Source organism: Stegodyphus dumicola, chromosome 8 (assembly GCF_044657685.1).
Source record: "Stegodyphus dumicola isolate Sdum_Otavi_A_Nest chromosome 8, ASM4465768v1".
Classification (NCBI taxonomy): Eukaryota; Metazoa; Arthropoda; class Arachnida; order Araneae; family Eresidae; genus Stegodyphus; species Stegodyphus dumicola.
In genome coordinates this window covers 106603709-106628121 of record NC_140775.1, presented here as the reverse complement: position 1 = coordinate 106628121, position 24413 = coordinate 106603709, and the positions used below count along the sequence as shown (strand labels likewise).

At 31.1% G+C, this 24413-nt stretch overlaps 1 protein-coding gene across 3 annotated transcripts in view; it reads left to right on the top strand.

The window, feature by feature from the left end:
* CdGAPr (GTPase-activating protein CdGAPr) overlaps positions 1-24413 on the top strand; it is a 255305-nt gene that overhangs the window by 214737 nt on the left and 16155 nt on the right. For 2 of the 3 annotated variants that reach the window (XM_035361218.2, XM_035361217.2), the window contains 9 exons: positions 5178-5255; positions 6980-7067; positions 7154-7303; positions 8774-8876; positions 12488-12632; positions 13378-13565; positions 18432-18568; positions 18885-19074; positions 20895-21057. In XM_035361218.2, the coding sequence (XP_035217109.1) occupies positions 5178-5255; positions 6980-7067; positions 7154-7303; positions 8774-8876; positions 12488-12632; positions 13378-13565; positions 18432-18568; positions 18885-19074; positions 20895-21057 (1242 nt within the window). Of the gene's footprint in view, positions 1-2102; positions 2505-5177; positions 5256-6979; positions 7068-7153; positions 7304-8773; positions 8877-12487; positions 12633-13377; positions 13566-18431; positions 18569-18884; positions 19075-20894; positions 21058-24413 lie in introns of those variants that run through there. The other variant, XM_035361219.2, reaches the window with a different exon arrangement.

Genomic DNA, 24413 nt, shown 5'->3' with positions numbered 1-24413 from the left:
TTTTAAAGCTGGAAAATTCTCTTGACAACTTAAACGTAGAAAGTGAGCTGATGAATTAATTAAACTCACACCATATTGTTTGCTTAATATGTATCTGTTTTTGAATGATTCAAATATATATAGTTTCAGGAGGAAGATATATGTTTACTCTAAATAATAATTGTCCCGTTGTTACAGAATTCTGATCGCAAATTTTAACGGTAAATATGGTGAGTAACAGAAGCTGGCTACCGCGCTGATGAACATAAACGGCTGTAGTCCGTGCTATCTTTCAAGCCACCTGTATTGTCTTAAGTTCCACTGAAGAAACTTAATGCACTTCTAAGGAAGATGAATGGGTGCGTTGAAAGGAAAGGGGTTACCAGTTGGTTCTAGTTCAGTGACTTCTGAAAGGGCTGGCTTTTTTGTGGGTGGGCTATTCTCTGTCTTCCCTTTCCCGGGAATGTGTCATGGAATCCTCTCCGAAAAGAAAGCATGAACATAATAGGTTAAGTCTCGTATATGACATGCTACAAATGCTTAACAAATGAGCTTTCAACTTCGCTCTTGTTTTATGTATTCAGAAATAATATTTCATTAAAAAATACGCGAGTTTCAGATTTAAAATTAAGAAAAGTTAAACTTTATTGGTTGTTCATATTGTAAAAAAATTCTAAACATTTCGTGGGAGATACTGGCAAACACACATTCGGCGAAACGTGATCGGTCATATCGAATAGTACTTCGCCGTCTTGGCACCTAAAATGTTACCCAGGCCGGTCAATCTCCACGTATCAGGCGAGCGATATTGTGCATCCAAAAATTAGAGAAGCAATCGTAAAAATCCACCCTTTAGCAGGAGAACTGAATGTAGTAAAGGCTAGAATTTTTCAATTTAATATATTAAGCTTGATTTTTCAAGCAATAATGGTTAACCCAGAATGTTTACTGGACGATTAAAAGCTGCGAGTATATCATTTTGAAGAGACTTTATCCATCCAAATAACCCGGAGCTCATTTATGTATCGAATTTATTTTGGGAACCAGGAATTTTTTTTTAAATTTATTTTTTTACTTAAAGAAGAAGATATGTATGATCAGTACCGGGAATTTAGACCTAAAAGCTAACATAACGCGTGTATAACATTTTATTACATCCAAGGCCATCTTAATGCATGCGCCCGCCCTGCACTTGGCCGGGTGGCTCACTAGCATAGAGTCCCCATATTAATCCTTTTACCATATCACTTGCACATTATTTCTATGAATGGTTATCGTAGGGGCCCACACTTCGTTTTTGTAAGTTGTTGTCCGTAGGAGCCCCAACACACTGGTGTGCTCAGAGGCCGATGATGCTGGCAAGACGGCACTAATTATACCTAGTTGTGTGGTATTGAGTTTGTAGGATTGTAAGATAAATTTTCAGACTAGTACTAGAGGCGATCCTCGCAAGATCGCACGCTAGATTTCGTTAATTACGTGTCATTTTCAGAGTTGTATTTAGCCTCTAGTTTACTTGTTCTTTGTATACACCAGGCAGAGAAAAGTGGAAAGGATTTGGCTATCGAGTTGCCCACTAAACATTCTAATAATAACTGCACAGCATGGAAAAACATTCGCTTTATGGATCTTATTAATTGTGAATGTAGTTAAGGGATTATTATTATTATTTTTTAATTTTTTATTATTATTATTTATTTGTTTAGGAGCAGCCTATGTTACTGATATAATAATGGTTTTTCTTATGTTATCGTTTCTCTTTTTACTCTAAGATAAGAAAGTTTTTTTAAGAACTAACGTACATGAAACATTGTTTTTGCTCCTCATCAAATTTAAGTCATGTAATCAGGAATTTAAGCAGTTTGTTTTTTTGATCAAAAAGCAGAATATGAGTTTGGAACTGTAGTGAAAAATACTTTTGTAATAATAGCGAGACATCCTTGAAATGAGCTTCATCACAACCGCGAGCTTCGATTCCTCTGCATATGATTTTGACGCAGCTAACGGTAAAACTCGATGAACCCGTTACTTGGCGAGTTGGCATCTTTTTTCCATCCTGACCATGAAACTGTTCTCTTCCTTATGGCAACCCTATGAGTGTGCGTATTTTTTATGCCATATTCTGCAATGTCGTGTGTTGATTAGCTTGTAGCTTCACGCCGTTTCTGAGTCGTTTTTCGGAAAATCGGAAGTCGTGAGCACGTATGAATTTGGATCATAACGCAGAACTTGCTTATCATTTTGATGTATTCAATCTTGATAAATCGATGGAGAGTATTGTATCTTCTGAACTGTAATACTGGGTTGGGTTTTTCACTCTCCGGCAACACCATGCCACGTTTTGCGGCCTTTTAAATAAGGACAAGTGGATTTTTAGAGCTTTTAACAGACCCCTTATTGTAGTCGTCATGTGTATAGTTAGTGCTTCATTGATTTTATTGTGATATGGAGTCGGGGATTATCTTCAAAGGTTACCGCTTCGTAACGTCAGTCAATTTTACAATATCAGTGTTTTGTTCAAGCAAGTAAGATTTAATAAATTTTATTTATTTTCTTTTAAATTTCTTTTCAAGTATTAAATAAATCAACATTTTAAGAATGCAATATATCTTTTCTTAAAGGATTTTCCTTTTTATTATTGTATTCCATACTGAACCTCTTAGAGGTATGTAATTTGACACCTTTGTGTAAATTTTGCATTTAAATACCCAGTCTTCTTTTCTATGAGGATAAATTTTATAAACTTCTCCAGCTGTGCTTAATTACTTCTTGAAATCAATGAACAGATCCCTAACTTGATTTAGATTTTATCATATTTTTAAGAGAGCTAAAAAATTATGATTTGTTTGTATGTGGGATAGGGAATAAACCTGTTCATGATACTTGGCAGTAATATAAACAGAAAAATTAAATAGTTTTTATCTAAACTATCCTTTATAAAGAATGTTGGGTGAAATATCAAAATTTATGTTATTAAATAAATAGCCTTAATTTATTTTTTTTACGGATTTTGTATTTAGTTTGCTATTTTTGGTAAAACTGTAATTAAATTGTTTAATTTCCCCGTGCAATGCTATGCGCATCAAGTTTTAAGAGAAAGCTATGCCGAAATATTAAAAATACGAAAGCATGCACATTTAATAAATAGATATCTCGTAATTGCTTTTGCTTTCCAGAAAACTCGAGAAGTAAAACTTACTAGAATGTTCTCATGCATGATTAAAAAGCTTATAAAAGTTGGACAGAAATATCTCAGCTCAATTATTTTACGAGTTATTTACTTAGGTGTTGTTGATTGTTGCGAATTCGCGGTGAGATTGGATTAGCTTTCTCGGTATTTCTAATTGAGTTCTATTCAATGTTTTAGTAGTTTAAAATATGAGATATTGTCCGCTACTATGAGATATTGCGATGTTATCTGAATATCTCTGAGGAAATTCCAGCATTTTGTTTTATTTGTTGGGATAAGAATAAATTTTATTCACTTTTCTTATGACTTGTGCATTCAATTTATTACGAACCCGCATGCTTGCAACAGTACATTATAAAGCAAATTTGAAAATGCCGAAGCCATGCCATGCCAATTTTCTGAAAAGTAAATATTATGTGCTAAGTACAAGTATTTTCATGTTAACATTTTTTTCTATTGTTTAGCAGTTCACTGAATTTGATGGCAAGGTGCCTTATTTCTTTCAAAAATATGTGTTTAATTATAAGGGCTCGAGATTTTTAAAATAGGGCATGCATTATTAATCTTGGATTCTAAGAACTACTTCATTTTCAACCATATTTCATAAATTTTGCTGTCTATTATCAACCTTTGCTTAAAATAATGTGTATCATAGAATAAATCTTGGCAATATCTGAATAAATTTTCCAGTTTTGAGCAATCAAGAAATTAAAAATCAGTGCTTTTTTGATAATTAATAGAAATATATACAGGGGATAAATAATTTCCTTTATTTTTTAGTCATTGTTAATATTATTATTTGTTAAAATTATATCTTTTTAATGTGTAAATTACATTTGATTTTCACATCCATCATCTGAAATGACTATACGTTACCGTTAAGCTACAAGAGGCTTTGACAGTTTAATAAATTTTAAATATTTATAACATTTTTTTTTAGAATGTAGTGTTTGTGTATGTTATATGCTACTCTGGCACTTTAAACACTCAAATTGATTGTCACGTTTGCCGAAGAGCTCTTCATCTGCAACTGTCACAGAGAGAATGAATGAAATGAATTGAATTCTAAGGTACTTATTATCACAATCACCTTAGTAGAAGCAGCCAAATTTTCAGAATCTGCTAAACTCATGACAACCATGCACTTCAGACAACTGTGCTCATATAGTCCTTCAGTCTAGCATTGACATTTTTTTGTTTTCTTTTTGTTGTATGCTAAGTTTCAAGATCAAGTTTTTTAGCTAAATTGCAATATTGTTGACTTTAAAACTCACTTGTACCTGAGGGATTTACCAGCAGTGGAAGAATCAGCAGTAAATATTCTGGAGGAATATAGTATTGTGCATTCAGACTGGCTAAAGAGAACAGTGATGAAATGTCTTGCACATTGTTGAGTTTGTACAATTCTGTGATGTTTTTTAAGTGAAAACACGGCACTGTATTCGGGGAGAGAACAGTGCAAAAAATATTACTGGAAAATTTCCTTCAAAGTATATTCAATTTTTTTTGGTATATTGGTTAATCTTTATTAATTTTTATCTTTAATTGCTAAAATGAGTTTTCATTTATTGATAATATTTACCAATTTATGGCAAGTAATGGTAGTTTGGAAAACTTTTTTGGAAGTGCCATGAAAATTGACAAACTCTGCTAATGTGGTTATGTTAATACATAAGTACCAATTCTGAATAATTCTGAATCAAATGAATACTTATATCATCATAAAAGACTTATAGTCACTAATTTCAAAAAAATCACGACACACTTCATGTATGAAAAAATTGTTATTCAGTCTGGAACTTCATTTCATAAAACTGGAGCCCAGACATTTGCATTAGAACCTAAAGTCTCTTGGCTAAAACTGGAGTTGGGACAATCGTGATAATCTCTTCAATTTTGACTTAAACCTTATCTATAACTGTAAGTGATATGGTGTAATGTTTGCAACATCCAAAGAGTTTTGAAAAATTTGTGTTGATGTGTTTATTTTATTCCTTTTGTATTTTAGGTGGGTGACATGATTTCTGTGATTGATATGCCTCCTCCTGAGGAATCGTCCTGGTGGAGAGGGAAAAAAGGTTTTGAAGTAAGTGTAACTATATATTCTACTGCATCTTTTTATTTCTAATTCATCAGCATACAAAGTCAATTATATATTTCATATCTGCTATGGTACTTCTTTTCAGTACATAATAATAAAAACAACTGTGTCTCATTTAACCTTTAACCTGTGCCATATTAGATTCAGTAGTATCACATGTATTTTATTATTTTCATAATTTTCATCAAAAATATTATCTGCTGCATCTTTTTATAGATAATTTATTAGCACACAAATTCAATTATACATTTCGCATTTGCTGTGTAACTTCTTTGCAAGGCATAATAATAAAAACAATAATTATGCCTGTTTTAACCTTTAATTAGTACAATACAAGATTTAGTAATATCACATTTATCAATATTTTCATAATTTTCATTGAAAATACAGTCAAAAGTCGTTAATCCGGACTCGTCGAGACTTCGGCGATTCCGGATTATCGATTTTTCCGGATTATAGATCATCAGTTTAAATCTCGTAAGATGGCATGCAGAAATTATAAAATAAAAAATATGAAACCGTAATTTATGAAATAAAGAACAATTATGATCTAAAGGGTATCAAAGTTTACAAAAAAAAAAAGCTTAATATTTATTTGTTTACTTTATTAAACATTTCTTTCAATGTAAGTTGTTTAAGTTGCTTCGTTTTATGTGATAATACTTTCTCTTTAATTCTATAAATAGACATAATTTCTTGTTCAGTTACAAAGTTCCGCTGTTCAAGTCCCGTAATTGCTGTGCCGAGAATACCAACTAATTTGTCAATCGAAATTTTTTCGTCTTCACTAACTACTCTGTCACCTTCTTCATGTCTTTATCCATTTTTTGCAGAAATTCCACTTTTTGTTTGATGGACATCGAAACATACTTTCGTTTTGTAGATCCTTTGGGAGCTCCAGCATCGGAAATTCTATTTGACATAATCGAAAGTTCAAGTTTACTTTTATAAAATTGCTCTTACAGTCTGCAAAAAAATAATAAGCTGGATCCAATTTGAAGATTAAGGAACAACGCAATCATCAACATTAACTGAAATAGATAATTTTAGCTTATACCGTCCGTTATACATAAAACGCGCACGCGAAAACGTATTTTGCGCATACGCATATGCGCAGTCGTAAAGGTCTTACGCGCACGCGAAAACACCTATGCGCATGTGTCAATGCGGCACATGTGCAGAAAGTTTTTAGCTTTGAGGTCCGGATTATGGGTGTCCGAATTAACGTCTTTTGACTGTATTAGAAAAATTTCATCTTGAAAAGAGAGTTAGTTATTATTCATTTCTGTTAATTGAGACATGTTTGAATAAATACAATTGGTTTTTTTTATATAGTTATTGAGACGGGATCCAACGGTACTAGTTAAAGGTTGTCTTTTGTAAACTTATAATTTGTGTGCTTTTCTGTAGGAATATTACTCGTCAGTATTATTGTATTCTCGTTAGTAATTTACATTTGTTTATTGTAGACTTTAAACTTCTCTTTCCTTTGTTCTAGAAGCATTACTTGTATTTTCATCAATAGTTAACATATATCAGATTATTATATAAATACTATTATACAATATATTTTATATATTGTGATTAATAGGATGAATAAAGTAAGTAGTAAATTTAAAATATTACATTATTATATAAATTACTCTCTTTTTTTTCTCATTCTTTCTTCTAAAATTTATGTGCTTTCTCATCTGCTATTTCATTTTTAGGTTGGATTTTTCCCATCAGAATGTGTTGAAGTTATTGGTGACAAAGTGCCACATTCTTTTAAGTTATCAAATACATCAACAAAGCCTGGTATGTTTTTTTAAACTTAATCTGTTAATTTTTTTAATGTATTACTTAATATGTTGCTCAATAAAATCATTTTCCCTCTTTTTTAGTATTTCGCAGGCATGGGAAGTTGATAGCATTTTTTCGATCTTTCCTCCTTTCTCGCCCTTCTCGTAGAAAGTTGAAACAGAGTGGGATATTGAAAGAAAGAGTTTTTGGTTGTGATTTAGGAGAACACTTATTAAACACAGGACGGGAAAGTAAGTAACATTGTTAGTCATGTGCACATATATAAAGTAAATTTTTGGAAATCTATCTAGAAAACTATAATGTGCTGCCAAGTTTTGTGTAACATGAAAAATCATAATTGTGCAAGAACATATATGCAAGAATATTATTAATGTTCTGTTATTCATATAACAGAGTTTGAGTTTAAATTAAACTCTATGAGAAAAGGATTTTTGGAGTAATAACTTGTAATATTTTCTATTTCAAACCATGTTCTTGGTTGAAGAATCTTTAGACTGATTCTTTTGTTCAAAATCGGTTGACTTTTCCAATTGTTTATTTTACCTTTTTCTCTCCCTCACCCCTTTCTTTCTAGTTGCAATTCTACATATTAACTTAATTTTTTTATTGCATTCACAGCATTACTCTTTTTAGAAAATTTATGCAGTAAACCCTTTTCAAATGCAGAGGTGGCATCCTTAATACATTGCCCATGTGGTAAAATCACTTTCCACAAAGCAAACTTTTTATGGAAAAAAAATGTATTAGGTATAATTAAAAAAGTATGTATAATTCAAACAAACCTAAATAAGTTAGTCATTATAAGGAAAAAATAAAACAAATGTTGATTGAAGGAATTTTTATTATGCTTAAAAACAATGATACAGTTAATTTTTTTAAAAAAAGTTGGAGTTTTTTTTTTCTTGAGGTTAATGACTGGCACAACTCTTAAAAATTTCTGCAGTAAGCATCACAAAGTTTTTAGGTGGCTCTCTTAAAATGCCCTCTTATTTCGTGGTTTAGTTAAATTTTCAGAGAGTTCCTGTTCTTTCTTTAAGAAATAGTTGAACTTCTTGTAAGCTAAAGGCATTTTACTTTCTTCATTAGCATTGCTTTCATTGTTGGCTGGTGATTATACAATTCTTCATTTGTCAGTTTTCAATAAATTCTTTGCTTCTCATTTATCCAATTTTTGAAAATTCAAAAATCTTTTGCTGCTACTTTTTTGAATTTGTACTTGGTTTCATTTTTAATCAATGGACATTCCTTAAAATTGTTGATAGCTTCTGGCCAAAGTGATACCAGCAAGCATTCAGTATTTGTGAATCAATTTTGAACTATGTATGAATAAAATTCTAGCCTTGAACAATTTAAACAGAATTAAGATACCACATATATGCAAAATCATATTCTGAAAATTCACGTTTGGCGATAGTTTACTGTAAATTAACTATTTTATAAAACAGATTCTTTTTCACTTTCTCACTTGAAGAGAATCTTTTCCTGCGTAACTGAATTTTTAATATTCAGAATGTGAACATTTTACTTCTTGTGCTGATTTTTTAATTTAAATATTCTCCTCTTCAAATGTTAATTTATTTGCTATTTTGTTTTTATGAAATTACAAATTTTCTAATTATGAATTCTTTAATTGTATCTTAATAAATATTTATAATGTTGCGGTGTCATTTTTTTTATTTAATAAAATTTATTGTTTTTAGTTCCCATGGTGTTGAAATGTTGTGCTGAATTCATTGAAGAGCATGGTATTGTGGATGGAATATATCGGCTATCAGGTGTTAGTTCTAATATCCAGAGGCTAAGGTAATATTTCAGATATGACTATTAGCTACATTTGTGTATTATATATATATTAGACATAAAGTGAGAAATTTAGAACCAATTTTTCACAAAGACCAAAAATTGAGTAATAAATTTCAAATAATTTTATAAATGCAATAAAAGAATTTAATAAATATTAAAACCAAAACTCTTCAAACAAGCAATACTATTATGATTATATATTATTATAGACATGATTAAATTTTAAAAAAATGTTTTGTGATTATATATATATATGTTAATGAAAGCACAATTTTGGAAGCACTGATATAAGAACACTGAGATGCAGAAGCATAGATAGTTGATCCGTATTAAAGAGGAACAAGTCGAGGCATTTTTGATACTATGGTGATAGATGCAAGCATAGCAAAGCATCCACGCAGCACAGAAGTTGAAGCAAAAAGTGATGCATCAATTCAGAGGAAGAAGGGAGGGAGTCAAAAGTTTCAGTTTGAGTTAAAATGTTTTGGTTTACAATTTGGTGATTGATCCTGCATTAAGCATTATGTAGGATCGCATAATTAATTTGAAGAGAGATGAAGTTCCCAAATTAAATAAAAAATAAAAGATGTTAAAGCCATTTAAAATTAGAAGTTTGCTTTTATATTTTTTATCTTACATATATATATGTATATGTACACACACATACATAGATGTATAAATGTGTATAGTGTAGTGCATTGCTGATACATAAAAATTGGCTTTGAAATTTTTACAAAGAATGTATTCAAAAATTACGCTTAGCACTTGAAAATATGCATTAAAAATCTTCCCACAAAACAGTCATATATGTGTGTCTCTGCAGTGCATATTCCTTAAATTTTTCTTGATGTGAAATTCTTTCTGTGATGCATTTACATTGTAAAATGCATTATACAGAGTGTTTATAAAGTCCCGGACCCATTTTGATGTTTAATAACTCATAAAATAAAGATAGATTAAAATTAATAACATAAATGCTTAGATAGACTCAAAAAGTTTCATGACCCTTGTCAGTGAACTTCCATGTGTGCCCCCTTCGTAGCATGGAGAATATCAAGTCGACATTCAATTTCACGCCAGCTACTGGCAAGCATGTCGGCATTCACAGAGGCTATTGTGGTTGTAATTCTGGCTTTTAGGTCATCAATGTTCGACACTCTCCTCCTGTAAATGTTGTCTCTTACAAATCCCCAAAAGGGAAAAGTCCAGCAGCATTATATCAGATGATCTGGGTGGCCAAGAAATTGGACCTCCTCGCCCAATCCATCTTCCTGTAAAATGGTCATTCAAAGAACTACGAATGATGGTACCCCAGTGAGGTGGTGCACCATCTTGTTGCAAAAAGACATGTGGCTGAAGCTCTTCTAGTTGTGGAAATACGAAATTTTCCAACATGTCTAAGTATACGACTGATGAGACCATCTTTTCTGTAAAATAGAAAGGCCCAATGAATCAGTTGTGCATTAGTCCACACCACACATTAACCTTTGGGGAATCCCTTTGTGCCTCACGGTATTCATGGGGGTTTTCAAATCCCTACATGCGCACATTATGGCAATTAACAATGCCAGAAAGATGAAAGGATGCTTCATCGGAGAACCACTTCAGAAATTCAGCATCATCTTCTATCCTCCTTAGAATATCTGTTGCAAAGGCTATCCTCATAGGCCTATCGTCCAGTTTCAAAACTTGAACAATTTGAACTTTGTATGCATGAAATCTTAATTTTTTCTTAATAACCTTGTACACCGTCGAAATTGGCATATCCAATTCTCTTGCTGCTGATCTCGCAGATCTTCTAGGATTGTTTAAAAATGTCTCTCTGACACGCTCAACATTAAAATCACTTGTGCTGGGACGCCCGGAACGTTTCTTATCTGCGATACTTCCAGTTTCTAGAAAATTCTTTTTCCACCACAAGATGCTGCTTTTGGATGGAGGATCTTTCTGGTAAATTCTTCTGCAATTTCTCAGTGTTTGCATTATGGATTTCGTTTCTATGAACCACCATAAAATCTGTGCTTTCTCTTGTGGTGTATGCATTCTCCTTAATATCCAGTCGAATAAAACATCACATACAAAAGTACTAGAACAAACACATCAAATGTAAACATAACATTGCAATAGTTGCCAAAAACAAAAGAGAGAAAAATTAAATTAATAAGCAGACGATATTTAAAAAAAGTACTGGAAAATGAAATTATCTGAAATTAACCACTCGCGCAGACGATATTTACAAAAGTAAAGATGTTCAAACCTGAAAAGGAAAAGCATTGCTGATACATAAAAATTGGCTTTGAAATTTTTACAAAGAATGTATTCAAAAATTACGCTTAGCACTTGAAAATATGCATTAAAAAATCTTCCCACAAGTTATTCCATCAATAGATGCCATAAGTTTGTTTATATCTTCATTATTTTGTGAGTTATTAAACATCAAAATGGGTCCGGGACTTTATAAACACCCTGTATAATTAAATGTGGTCCAATCTGGATTTAACCAATTGTCCTGGACTTGTAATTCTTTGAGAGACTTTACAAAAGCGTGGAATAGGTGAAGAGAGACTTTACAGAAGCGTGGAATAGGTGAAATTTATTTTATGTGATAAATTATTATTTCTGATAGTATGATCGCATTTGCATCAAAGATTTCAATTTACAAATTTTCTTTTCAGTTTTTTTTTTTTTTTTTTGGGTAACTTGTGGAGTATGTTTAGTAACTTTTAAAGTATTTGGCCTGTTTAATATTTCATTAAGAATTTTCTGTTGTTGTTAGACTTGAAAGAGCATTTGCGGGTGCATTTTCTTCTTGTTTTCAACATTAAACCTTGTTCTTGCTTTATTATAATGGCATTGTACAAATCAGCTTTGATACCTAATTCACTACTAGAATTTTGTTCCATCCTGCGGCAGTGTCTCTTTAGTTATTTGTGATTTGTAAATAATATTAGTTGCATTATGTGTATGCTGTGAAAATCCTACTTATTTAAAGAAATTAATATATTTTTTTAGAATTTCTATCTTTTCGGCTCAAAGGGACAGTTTTCCCGGAAGGGCTATTAATTTCATTTTGGCATTTTGTGTTGGTTCACTAAATGGCGTTTCACTTTTCAAATTGTTGCTGCCAAATATTATAGCCCTACATTATATTTAAAGAAATTAAATAATGAAGAATCTGCATGAATGCATGTGTGTTTCTTGTAATCAAATTCTGAATAACGTGGTTCTCCCCTCGAATATGGGCATCTGGAAGCCCAAATTTGGAATTTGTTTTATTATCTATTTCATATTTTGTAAAACTTTAACAATTTTTTATTAACAAACTCTGTGATTTCAAAGCAAGCAATTGCAACTCTGTATGGAGGGAGGGTACATTTTTATCTCCAGTGCATGAGACTGTGTAATCGGAAATTCTAAAGATGTGCTCTTTTTAAATTAATTTTGTGCTATTGCTGTTGAATTCACTTTTATGATTTGAGTGTGAAGAACATGATATTAAGTAAATAAATGTAACACACAAAATGTTAAAAAAACACCCATGTGAATGTAATCTGAAAGCTTTCAGATTTTTTTATTTATTTATTATTTGATATTATTATTACTCTTTTTAGGCTTGCTTTTGATGAAGACCGGCCCATTAATTTGGGAGACCCAGCCACTGTGCATGATATACACTCAGTAGCATCTCTTTTAAAAATGTATTTTAGAGAATTGCCTAATCCTCTTTTAACATATCAATTGTATGATAAATTTGTGGTAAGTTGCTTAATTTATTTGTTATTTTAGTTATGAACTGTAATTTGAAGAATGTGTTGTTATTGAAAATTTGTTGTTTTATGGATGTTTTTATATTGTTTTAAAATAATATGAAAAAAGTTAATGGAAGTTTTAAAAATAAAATCCAATTTTTTCGTATTTTGTATTTGTTATATTACAATTAAGTGTTCTGTTAAAATGTTATGTTTAATAGTAATAATAATAAAAACGTCATTTAATGGCTGCATAAAAGTGGACATGTTTAAGCATTATAACAAACAAAAACAAACAAAACAAAAAAAGTTCATATGATCAATTCTCGCAGTTTTTAATTATGTGGCATACATCTGTATCAGTAGATCCAGGATTGAATAATTTTTTGAAGTAAAGCTCTCTGTTTGGTACGGATTTAGGCATATATGAAATTTAAATTCCAACAGCAAACTTCGAAGTACATAGTTATTTCATAACATGTACTTCAAATTTGTAAAGACATTGAAATTATTAGTTCTGTATTTTAACTTGCATATGATACATATATATTTTTCATGATTGAAATCTTTTTTAAAAAAAGAATGGAAATCTCAAATAATATTCTTTTTAAAGACTTTTAAATTGAATTTGTTCTTAATTTAGAAACAGATTTACTTAATCGTACTATAAGCTGTAATAATGTATTTGTGAGGGATATAAGTAGTCTACTTTCAGAAATTTTTAAAATGCTAATAAGTTTCTATATTTTCAGAGTGCTGTTCAATCAAGTGAAGATGTAAGACTGTTGAGAGTGCGAGACGTAGTACAGCAATTACCCCCACCACATTTCAGAACTCTGCAGTATTTATTAAATCACTTGGCAAGAATTGCATCTCATGGTGAAGATACGGGAATGACACCAAAAAATATTGCCATTGTATGGGCTCCTAATCTTCTTAGGTAATTTTTTTTAGAATGCTTTTTAGAGTAGAGAGTTACTTCTTTTGTATTTTACTAGCAATTATGCGTAAAATTCTGTCTTTTCCCACCCAGAAGTGGGAAAGCTGTGTGTGCTAAGTGAGAAAATCAAATAATCTTTGTGTTAGAAATTATTAGTTCTCTTCATATTAGAACCATGAAAATTTTTCTGCACTTAGAATTATGACAGCAGTCAATGACTTCCATATGAAAACTTTTATTTTATTGCTTAAAGAATGTACAGATTCTTCCTGATGATTTAACATCTACTGAAAGATGTCGTGAATTTTTTCCTAAATTATTTGCACTGTTATAAGGTAATTAAAAATTATTCAACTGATGTGTAGATGTATGCATGCATATGTTTTATGCATGTAAGGCTCACATTTGTCTTTTGTATCACAAAAGAATTATTTACTTGAATATGTTGGAGCAATATTTTTATAGTTTGTTTGTTGTCTGAAAAAGAAAACAATTTTAGCTCATGTAATCTTCATTTGCATTTTAATATGCGAGTTCTAATCAACTTTCTTTCTCAATTTCATTATTATTTCAAGACGTTACCTTCCTTTATATGGTACAGCCATTGTCTTTTTAAAAACTAAAAAAATAAATAAATAAAAGTTGAAATTCTTTCCTGAAAACTTTTAAATAGCTATGCTAACAGGGTTCGTTAGCGGTCCTTATAAGTGCTTATAAGTCCTTATATTTGAAAATAAAATATAAAGGCCCTTATAGGTGCTTACTTTTTCTTTAAAGCCGTTATTTTTTACTTTTAGTGCTTATTTTTTACTTTTAGTGCTTTTTTTAATGAAAGCGCTATTTTTCCTCGTACCAAAACCGAAACTAAATAAACAACTTTTCTTCCTAATATGGAATGTTAGATAGTGAATCATACTCCCAGAAACAGCTTTTTCCCCTTTCTCTGCATTAACATAACCTTTGGTGTGCACGAAGAGTACAGAAAGGTGCCCGTCGTTCTATTGGTCAAAGAATTGCGAAAGCAATAGAAAATTCCTGTACATTCGGCATTCTTTTCCTCCCACCCAAATACTACACACATTTGAATTTCTATCAAGATCTCAATAATTTGCATTCTCGTTCCGCTTGGTCAGTTCATATTCGTGTTTATTATGATCGTTATGCTTATATTATGAGCATATGTATGAATATTTATAATAACATAATTGCAGTAACTGCTGAAATATAGTAAACTTCCAAAAATGGTTGTGTTTTAACACAGATTAGCTTTCTAAGGAATAATATTCGGAATGGCTTAAATAAAGGGAAATTAATCGAATAGTCAAAATAATTTCATTTTTTTGGCCAATACATTATACAGTACGAAGATTGGGAGGTTCTCCCCTTTCTCCGCAAAATCTCGAATATTGAAACTATTACAGTTCGCTGCAAAACAAACAACAGACCTCTTTTTTTTTTTTTTTTTTCCCCTCACTTACCAATCTGGATTGAATAGGACTAAAAGTTCTGCGGTCTACCAACCCAAGTGAAGAATGATTCTATTCCGTAAATTTAGCGCCATGTGTTGAAAATTAGAATGAAACACACCCAGTTATTTACTTCTTTATTCTCCCAATACCAGCTGTTAGCAGCCAATAGCAGCTGTTTGTTCCGATTGCATAATACCACATAGGGAAAAATTACGGTGCACGCATTGCGCAATAACGTTTGCGATATTTTGCAGAGATAATTAATTTTGATGCTCTGTCTGAGATTTGTTTGTGAACACTTAAAAGAGTTTTACTGTGCTTTCTGAGCAGAATATTTTTCAGTTCCATTGGTTTATTTTTATATGATGCACATATCAAAATGTCAAAAGCACTTATTTAGCGGAAAAATCTAAATAGCGGCTACAGTCTACCACCCTCTGCTCCTCTTTTTCAAGTTACACTCGACTGTCCGAATATTCGCCAATATCCAAGTATGCAGGTTAGTTAAGCTTTTGCTGTTAAAGGATGACTGCATGAAGCAAATTTCTGTCTTCTGATTTCAGAAATGTTCCTCTTTTTTACTTAAATTACTTTGCTTGAAATATCTGTTAGGGGAAAACTGATATACGATGAAAATTTAGAAAATGTTCAGAATTTAGATTTAAATTATTTAAATATCAATATGAGTGGAAAAATAAATTGTATTTATTATTAGGTTCAAAGCGAATACAATAAATATGCCTTATTATTATTTATTTTCTCTATTTTGAACTGAAATTTCGTCATTGAATCTTGTAATATAGTTTAGTTCTGCATAGTTTTTTTCTCTCATTGTAAACTACTTCTGTAAATTGAACTGTTATTTAAAATTAAAAAAAAAAAAAAAAAAAGAGTAATTATTTTTTATGGTTGAGGTAATGCTTATTCTCTCATGATAAATACTGCATTTCTCATATTTTAAATTACAAGTCTAATTTTTAAGGTTATGCAGTTGTGTGTAATGTAATTAGACATGTGCTTATATTTTTTCTTAAAATGTGCTTGAAAAGTGCTTATAGGTGCTTATTTTTTTAACTAAAATGTGGCTATGAACCCTTGCTAAGGTCACCATTTCTGCATCATCCACTTGTGATGAACTTGATTACAGATATTTCTGATAAGCTTGACTATGAATACTTATGAATAGGTGTTCATCTTTTATTGACTTCTCACACACGTAATAATTTTTTGTTTGTAAAATTTTTTAAAGTAGTGTATTTTTAATAAATAATTCTTGATCACTTCATTTCTTGCTAAGGACATCCCCAAACATAACCCTGCTTTCCGCTAAGAGCAGCTGTGCACAAACAAACAAATAAGATGTCAGCAGACATAAATGCCAGTTTAATTTCTTTAGAGGTGCATCTACTTTATCATTTGACTATAATAGTAGAAAATGGTATTATGTTTCAGGAAACTTCCTGCTCAAACAAAATAAAAATTATTTAATCTTAGGCATTGTATAGTATAATATGAAAAGAACTGAAGATACATTCAAATTAATTACTTTTTGTATGCAGTCACAAATAGTGATGAAAGTAATCCAAAGAAAAACTTTCTGATGAAGTAAAATTATTGAAAGGAATAAAATCACTAACAAAACAAGAACCTCTAAGTAATTATCCTCATCCATTACTCTTCCCCCCCACACACACCTCCTCCTCAAATAAATTCAAATATTACTACAATGCTCATTACATTGGAGATACAAAAATTGTTGTTAGACAGTTATGTTCCAAAAATGTTCTACAAATTACATCCACCACTCACCGCAAACTGAATTAATATTTTTAAGGTAATTGCTGTTGATGATGCTTTCAAATGGCTCAAGGAGGTTGAAAGAATTTCAAATTTGGCTCACTGGTCAGATTAACTAAAATTAATTAATGCTATTTCTTACCTCAACAAATGTTGAAAAAAATTGGCGATTGGTTACAGATTTTTTTTTAAATTTGTTTTTTAAAAACAATTTTCTGTGAGCTTCTGAATAGTCTGTTACTGTTAGAATTTTTCAAAATAATTTTGTTGTAAACAGTTAATCTATTTATTACAGGTAGAGTAAGATTTCTATAAAATACTTGTTCATACCCTCTAGAAAGTGCTATTGCCAAATATATTTTACCATTTATTCAAAATAAGTATCACATTTAGTAGCATTTTATACTGTGATTTATGGATATCATTTCACCAGCACATTATTTCTTCATTTGAACGTAGTGTAATTGCTGTAGTTCTAGAGCAGTAAATATAGTTATTAATAATTTTATTGAAATGTATGGTATGTTGTTAATATAGGTTAGGATAATGTATATAATGTATACTGTATTTTCAGTTGTGGCCTTTTAAAATAATTTTCTCTTCAACACTGACACGTTATCATGTTATTTCTCTTCAACACTAACACATTTTTTAACACTGACACATGTTAAAAATAGTCTATTATTCAGTTGTATGTATGTTATAGATGGAAGTTTTAGTGGAATTATTTCTCATTTTAATCAGTCAAAATACTTAGATATGTTGCAAGTAGGTTTTTTTGATTTTATGCTTTTAAAAATGGTTGAAAAAATAATGATTGATTTGTTTTTTGTTTATTTTTTGAAAATAAAAAAGAAACATTTAGATTTTCATGTGGTGTATTTTTAAAGTTGCTAAGAAAATTCACAACATAAATTAATTATAGTACATAAAAAAAAAAAAATTGTTGAATTGTACTATTTTTCAATATAATCTGGCAGTTTTTGAAAATTTCTAGGAGATCAACATCAATGATATCTGTAGAGTCACATTTGAGCTACTACCACACAGTGGTTACATAGATACTGCCTTTGTGCCCTACACCTCCATAACTTCACAAATAAATCTTGGTATACCTGAGACATTTTATCTTCAGAAATTGCAATGTTCTTCCTACTTCAGTCATTGTGTAAGTTCCAGTTAGATGCTCTTTTTAGTGCTACTAGAAAGAAATTATCTTAAAGTATGGACATGAGATCTTTCTGTGCATGTGCCACTTTTGTTATACAGTCCTGCCATTTGCTGGCAACAGTCATTATGTAGTTTTATAATGTCTTGCTTGTCACTCTGCACTGTTTTTGGGTGCAGCAGTGATGCAAGAAGGAGTAATATAGCAAATAATGGTTTATGAAAGCAGCAGTCAGGAGAGTTTTAATGAAGTTAAAGGAAGCTCTAAAAAATAGCTTCCTGTGGATTTTATTCATTAGAGGCTTTGCATTTAGTAGTGTAGGAAACATTGATAATTTGTAATTTAGTTCAGAGTTTTAGAAATTAAAATCTATGCACAGTAAAAAATATATATGAAAAAAAAAAGGTAGTTACATTGTTTATGTTTTTATAGATCTCGAGATGTGGAAAATGGAGGAGTTGGTGCCCTTCATGTTGTAGGAGTGCAAGCAGTCTTGACAGAATATTTGATACGATTTGCAGATCTGATATTCGATGAAAAAATACCATTATTACCCTCTGATCAAGAAGGTACATTGATCTTGTTTATAAATTATGTTACAAATTTATATAGTTTAAAGGAATGAAACTTTTAAATTATCTTTTACAGAACTTAAGAGTAGCTCATTTATCTGAATATATGTTTTAAATACTTTTTTTATGTATTAAAATTTATAATTTCTAATCTAATTGTTTTTTTTTTTTTTTTTTTTTTTTTAAACTTTGTTTCTGTATGGACTTGACAGAAAATATTTTTATGCTGTTTTCAGATGTATGCTGATAACATTTAGTTACTTTCAAAACAGCTTTTTTAAATTATTTTTTTCAATTACCACATAAATTGTAGGTTTAATGCTAAGGACTAGACCAAAATCATTAGCCATTTCTACTCCCACAAAACTGTTGACTTTGGAAGAGGCTCGAGCTCGAGCACTTTCTACTCATCTACCTCTCACACAGCAAAAATATATTGAAGTTGGAGGAGGTCCTGATAAACTGCCTTCAAAATATCACACAGTTATAGAATTACCATCTGGGTAAGAAATATTTCTTTTAGTAGCAAGAATTAATATTTGCTTCTTCTCTGAAATTACGTTTGTCAAAAAAACGGAAAATTTAGATTGGGCAAGGAAGAGGAAAAATAATTATCTTGCGACAGTAAATAAGGAATAAGTTTTATTTGATAAATGTATATGTATATATGCTGCACTCCATTTTTTTTATAGCTTTTCTTTTTTCTGCATAATGTGGTAATAATATGCAATGTAAAAGTAAGCAAAAACGCAATGTTTGATTAGTATAGAATTTAAACTATTTTGTTTTGAAATGAATATTTCATAGGTCCCATTTCTTCAGAAGCAAAAAAAAATTTTCTTGCAATTAGACTGTGCAGTACATTAATAAAGCCACAAATAAACTTCCAAAGGGTTTTTGTAATAATAACTGGAAAAAGTTATGTATTTAAGAACCAAGGAACATTTGTTAAAGTTAAGATGGTTTTTGGCCCCCTTTTTTAAAAAATTTTTTTTTAGGACAAAACATGTATAAACTAATCAAGATAGATTAATTCAGATATTAGTGTTAATAATTTATCAGAGTAATTTTCAGTCTGCCATATGTAAAAATTAATCTATTTTTAGATATTTCATGCTAAGTTCATCTTAAAATTTAATGAGAGAATAGTCGTATTTTGTTTATGAAAAGCTCCAGTTTGGTTAACAATTACAACTGAAGTTTATTTGCACCCCACAAATAAACATCAGTTGTAAATTTGCATCTTGAAAGTGCAAATAGTTGTTGTTGAGAGTTACAAGATTTCGGCTTATTGGTTTATTTTAATTATGGCAAAGCCTCGAGGGCTATCTGCCTAAGGGAAGGGATGCCTTCGCAGAGGACTTTCTAATGGAAACCAGCTCATATATACATTACACATGGGGAAAATCACAAGAACACCCATGTAGCCATCCCATTCGTGCAATTCAAATGGACCGAACTACCAGTATTCAGCGACCTTACCACTCGACCACTGGTGTGCTCTACAAGATTTTGATTGACAATTCAGTGGGAATTCTCAGAATGGCAGTTACAAGACTTGAGCTTTGGAACTTTGCAACTGAATAAGAAATTGTGTCTATCTCTAAAATTTACGAGAAAGCATTAGCATGAAAAGTGAAATAGCTTAGCCGACTTACATTATTAGAAATGTTTAATAAAGCAAATAAATGTGAAGCTTTTTTGTATATTTTAATTTCCTTAATGTCATAAGTGCTTCACTGTTTCATAAACAGCTATTTCATACTTTTAATTTTATAATTTCTACATGTCATTGTACTAAATTTAAATTGATGATCTGAAATGATGATTGATCTGGAAATTTCCAAAATCTTGAATCATTGGTCCCAACTATTCCAGATCTCATACTTTGTACTATGCAACTTATGTATTTTTATTTAATTATTTATTTATTTATGTTGCTGGCATTCGTAATGCAGACTGAATAGCTTTACTTCTCCGAACGGTATCTGATATACCAATTATCAATCTCAATTATGATGCAAAAAATCATAATGTATAATCTAATATATAATCAAAGTATATAACTTTTAAATATGCTTTCCTAAATACACTGAAAGCTGTTTAACATGACCTTGCACAGTTACAGACAATTTTGATATCCTACAGAGATGACTGCCTTGGAAAACATAACTGTTGATGATAAGTATTAGTGAATTTTAGTAATAGTGAGTAAATTTTCTGAAGAAACTTCACTGTTTTACACAGATATTTCCTAACAGTATGTTAATATTATGATTGCTTATGGTTTACACTTAATATCATGATTGTTTACTTTTAATAGAAAACATGGCTTACCCAAGTTAAAGAAGTCTCCTTCTGGTTGGAAGTCTTTTTTCTCCAGAGGCTGGTACTCTGGAAGTGCCCGTGACAAAAGTCGTACTGCATTTAGGACCTCAAGAAAGGCTAGTACTGGTTCTTTACCACATCCCTCTGGTTACATGCAGGTAATAATAATGTCTTTACTGTTTCTCTTTCTGGCAAACAAGGCATTAACAAATTTATAAAATTTTAAAACTCTATTAAAATAAAATGAAGGAAAAATATGTAAACTTCCCCCGTGGCAAGATAAAGTGATGCATTTTCTCTCTCTTAAACTTGCTTTAAAAAAAATCTATAAATAAATAAATAAAGTATTAACTCTTAAACTTCTATGTGTGTGTATAAGCATTTCCTTCACTTTCTGACATGGGACTTGTTAAGAGTTTAAAAAAAAAATAGCAATTCATTTAAATTTGCTTAACTGAGAATCGAAATCCATAGCAATAAAATACTGGTTTCCCATATTTTTTTAAACTTAACTTCATTTTTACCAAGTTGGTTTGACTGTTTTGTTTATGCTACAGTTGTCATCTAAATTAAAGGATAATGACCGAAATAAAATGTAAGAAATTTGTTTAAAAGTATTAGTTAACATAAATTACAGTGTATGGCAGTTCATATTCACAAAATATTGAAATTAAAACCAAATTTATGGAAACTGAAAAATGTCAGAATAATTAAGTCACCTCTTGTGGAAAAACTTTTTCTTTAATATAGTGTATAATCACCTTGGACTGATACGCATACATCACATCTTAATTTCATGGACTTGTTGATCAAGTCTTGTGGAATTGGAAATCATTCTTTTAAAAGTGCAGTTTTCAGCTGTGAAGGGTCTGTGGAGAAATTTGGCATGCTAAAATTCATTGCCCTAAGGCATCCCACATATGCTCAGTCTGGTTCAAGTGAGTAAAGTGACCAGTCCATTTAAGTGATACCTTTTGTTTGCTAGTATTCTGACACCATATTTGCTGGTTGGCACCGAACATCTTTTCCATTAGCTTAAACGCGGGGCCAACAGCACCTCTAAACAGTCTAACCAGGGGTTCCATTACTTCATCCATATATCTCCAAGTGGTTACAGAACCTTCTTGAAAGATATGCAAACTCAATGTGGCTATTTGTTATGATTCAAACCATTAAACTACGGTCATGTAAATGGGATATATTCACTGACGAGGGACACCAAGTTGCGTGTTCCTCTCTCCGTCTCCACTGAACGTTGTGATGGCAGCAGTTTAAACAAGCCCCTCTAGAATCTAGAGTGAGTGAGACACAAACCATTGGTTTTCTTGCATGCAGTCTAATCTCGTTAAGCCTTCGTGCAGCAGTAGAATGGCAATTTGAGCTCCTGTGGCTGCCTGAAGGCCTAAAACCAAATCTCTTGTAGTTGCTTCACAGTTTTTTTGAGCTGACAATGACAGAAAACAGATGATGAATGCAATTGCACTTGATTCCCTTTGACCTGGCTGTCTGTCAACTGATTCAATGCTTAATAAGTGGCTCCAAACTGTATGACACTATGATATGACACTTTCAGGGATATTCAAATCTTGGGTGACCTCCATTTGTGTTTTACCTCCCTCAAATCTACTGTTTATTCACCACTTCTGACCTTCACTTACGTGATACCTTTAAGCCATAAATACTGAATACTGATCAGTCTCAGATGCCACATTTACTTAAAACAACGCTACAGACGTGAATTTCAACATATGTCCATTATGCACTACATTGTCAATCACCAAATTAGCCTATTTCTGAAGCTAATTTTGTGTTTAATTGTGTTTAATTAACAAAAATAATTACAGCATTGGGCATTGGTTGCAACATTAACTTAGTAGTGTTACTAAGTTTTTGACCTTGCAACTTATTTATGGCCTCAAGGATTGATGGAAACCAGGTGATGTATTAAAGATCAAAGTGCATTTAATGGCTCCAAAGCCAATATTTCAAAGTCTTTCACTGTTCAGGTATTGGTTGTGAGTTTGGCCTCCATGATGCTATATTATTTTTACTGAAAAGCTAAAACTAAAAAAACTCAGATGCTATTTATGTTTACAAGAATAAGCAAAATGTTCAGATTGTACTCAGCATGTGTTTTATGCAATGATTGCAGAGAAATCTGACTTTAATTGTGAAAAGGGCATGTTGGTATAGGTCAGCTTTGCAGGAATCCTTTAATTACCTATGTATTATAAAAGTAACAGTAAAAATCTTACTATGTTGCCATAATTGGCAACAAATCATAAATATTGGCATTTGGCTTGTGGCCATGAGAGCTGAAGCCAGAATACTCTAGCACGTGCAAATAATGGTGAAATGTTAGTAGATAATTTTCGTCTTTCTTACTGCATCCTTGTCATCTTAATGAACCATTTTATTTTTCTCTGTAAAATAACTTCTAACTTGATAAAAAAACGTATTACAGTAAAAGTCCAGAAATCTGAAAAGCTTGGGACCAGAGGTTGTGCGGGTTTTAGGATTTCAGAACAGAAAAGATAAACCATAATATTCAGACTAAAAGTGCAAAATAAGTAAGGCATATTAGATACATTTAATTAAATTATTATATACATTATTACAATAATTTATTATATGCATTATTAAATTATTATTGCATGTATAAATTGATTATATTATTCATTTACATTCATGATTACAGGGCTATTTAAAAGCATTGGGGATGTATTCAATAGACACATAAAAATAAGGGATATTAATAAAGCAATAAAATATTTCATTTTTTTACATGTTTCAGGGGGGAGCAAATTATATATAGAGTCATAATCTCTTGCTTTGTGACACAGCTCTGATCTAAAAATATTAGTTATTTTTCACCATGTTCCAGACCCGCATTAAAAGATATTTTCTCACTTCTATCAAATTCACTATCTGTGTCGGTATCGGAATTGTCTTCTTGCTGCAAAACAGAGTCAATGATTTCATCATCAGTCATCTGATATGCCAGTGTTGGCTCATCTGAACACATCATCCATTTAACAACATCTTCTTCTTGCAAAGCCTCCTCATTTGTTCTTTCTTTCGAATGTAAAAGCAATTCTTTTGCTTTAACCCTTGCTGTAGTGACCCTAAAACCAGAAAAATCACTGTCATCACTTTCAGTTTCAATAACACTGTTTTTACTAATATTGTTTTAACTAATGTTGTCCAGCTAACAAATAAATGCAGTCTTTGATGGTGAATATTTTTTTTTTTTTTTTTTTAATATAATGACAAAGTGGAATAGAATGGTCACTTGGAAGAATTTTTTTCAGAAACTCTGATTTATAGTGGCATTTAATACTGCGTATTATGCCCTGGTCTATTAGTTGGATCAGTGATGTAGTATTTGGGGGCAAAAAAAGGGCCATGACATTATCACATGTTAAAATGGTTGCATCTGGATTTGCAGAGCAGTTGTCTAACAAAAGTAAAATCTTGCAATTTGATGGTAAACCCACACTGTTATGATGCTTTC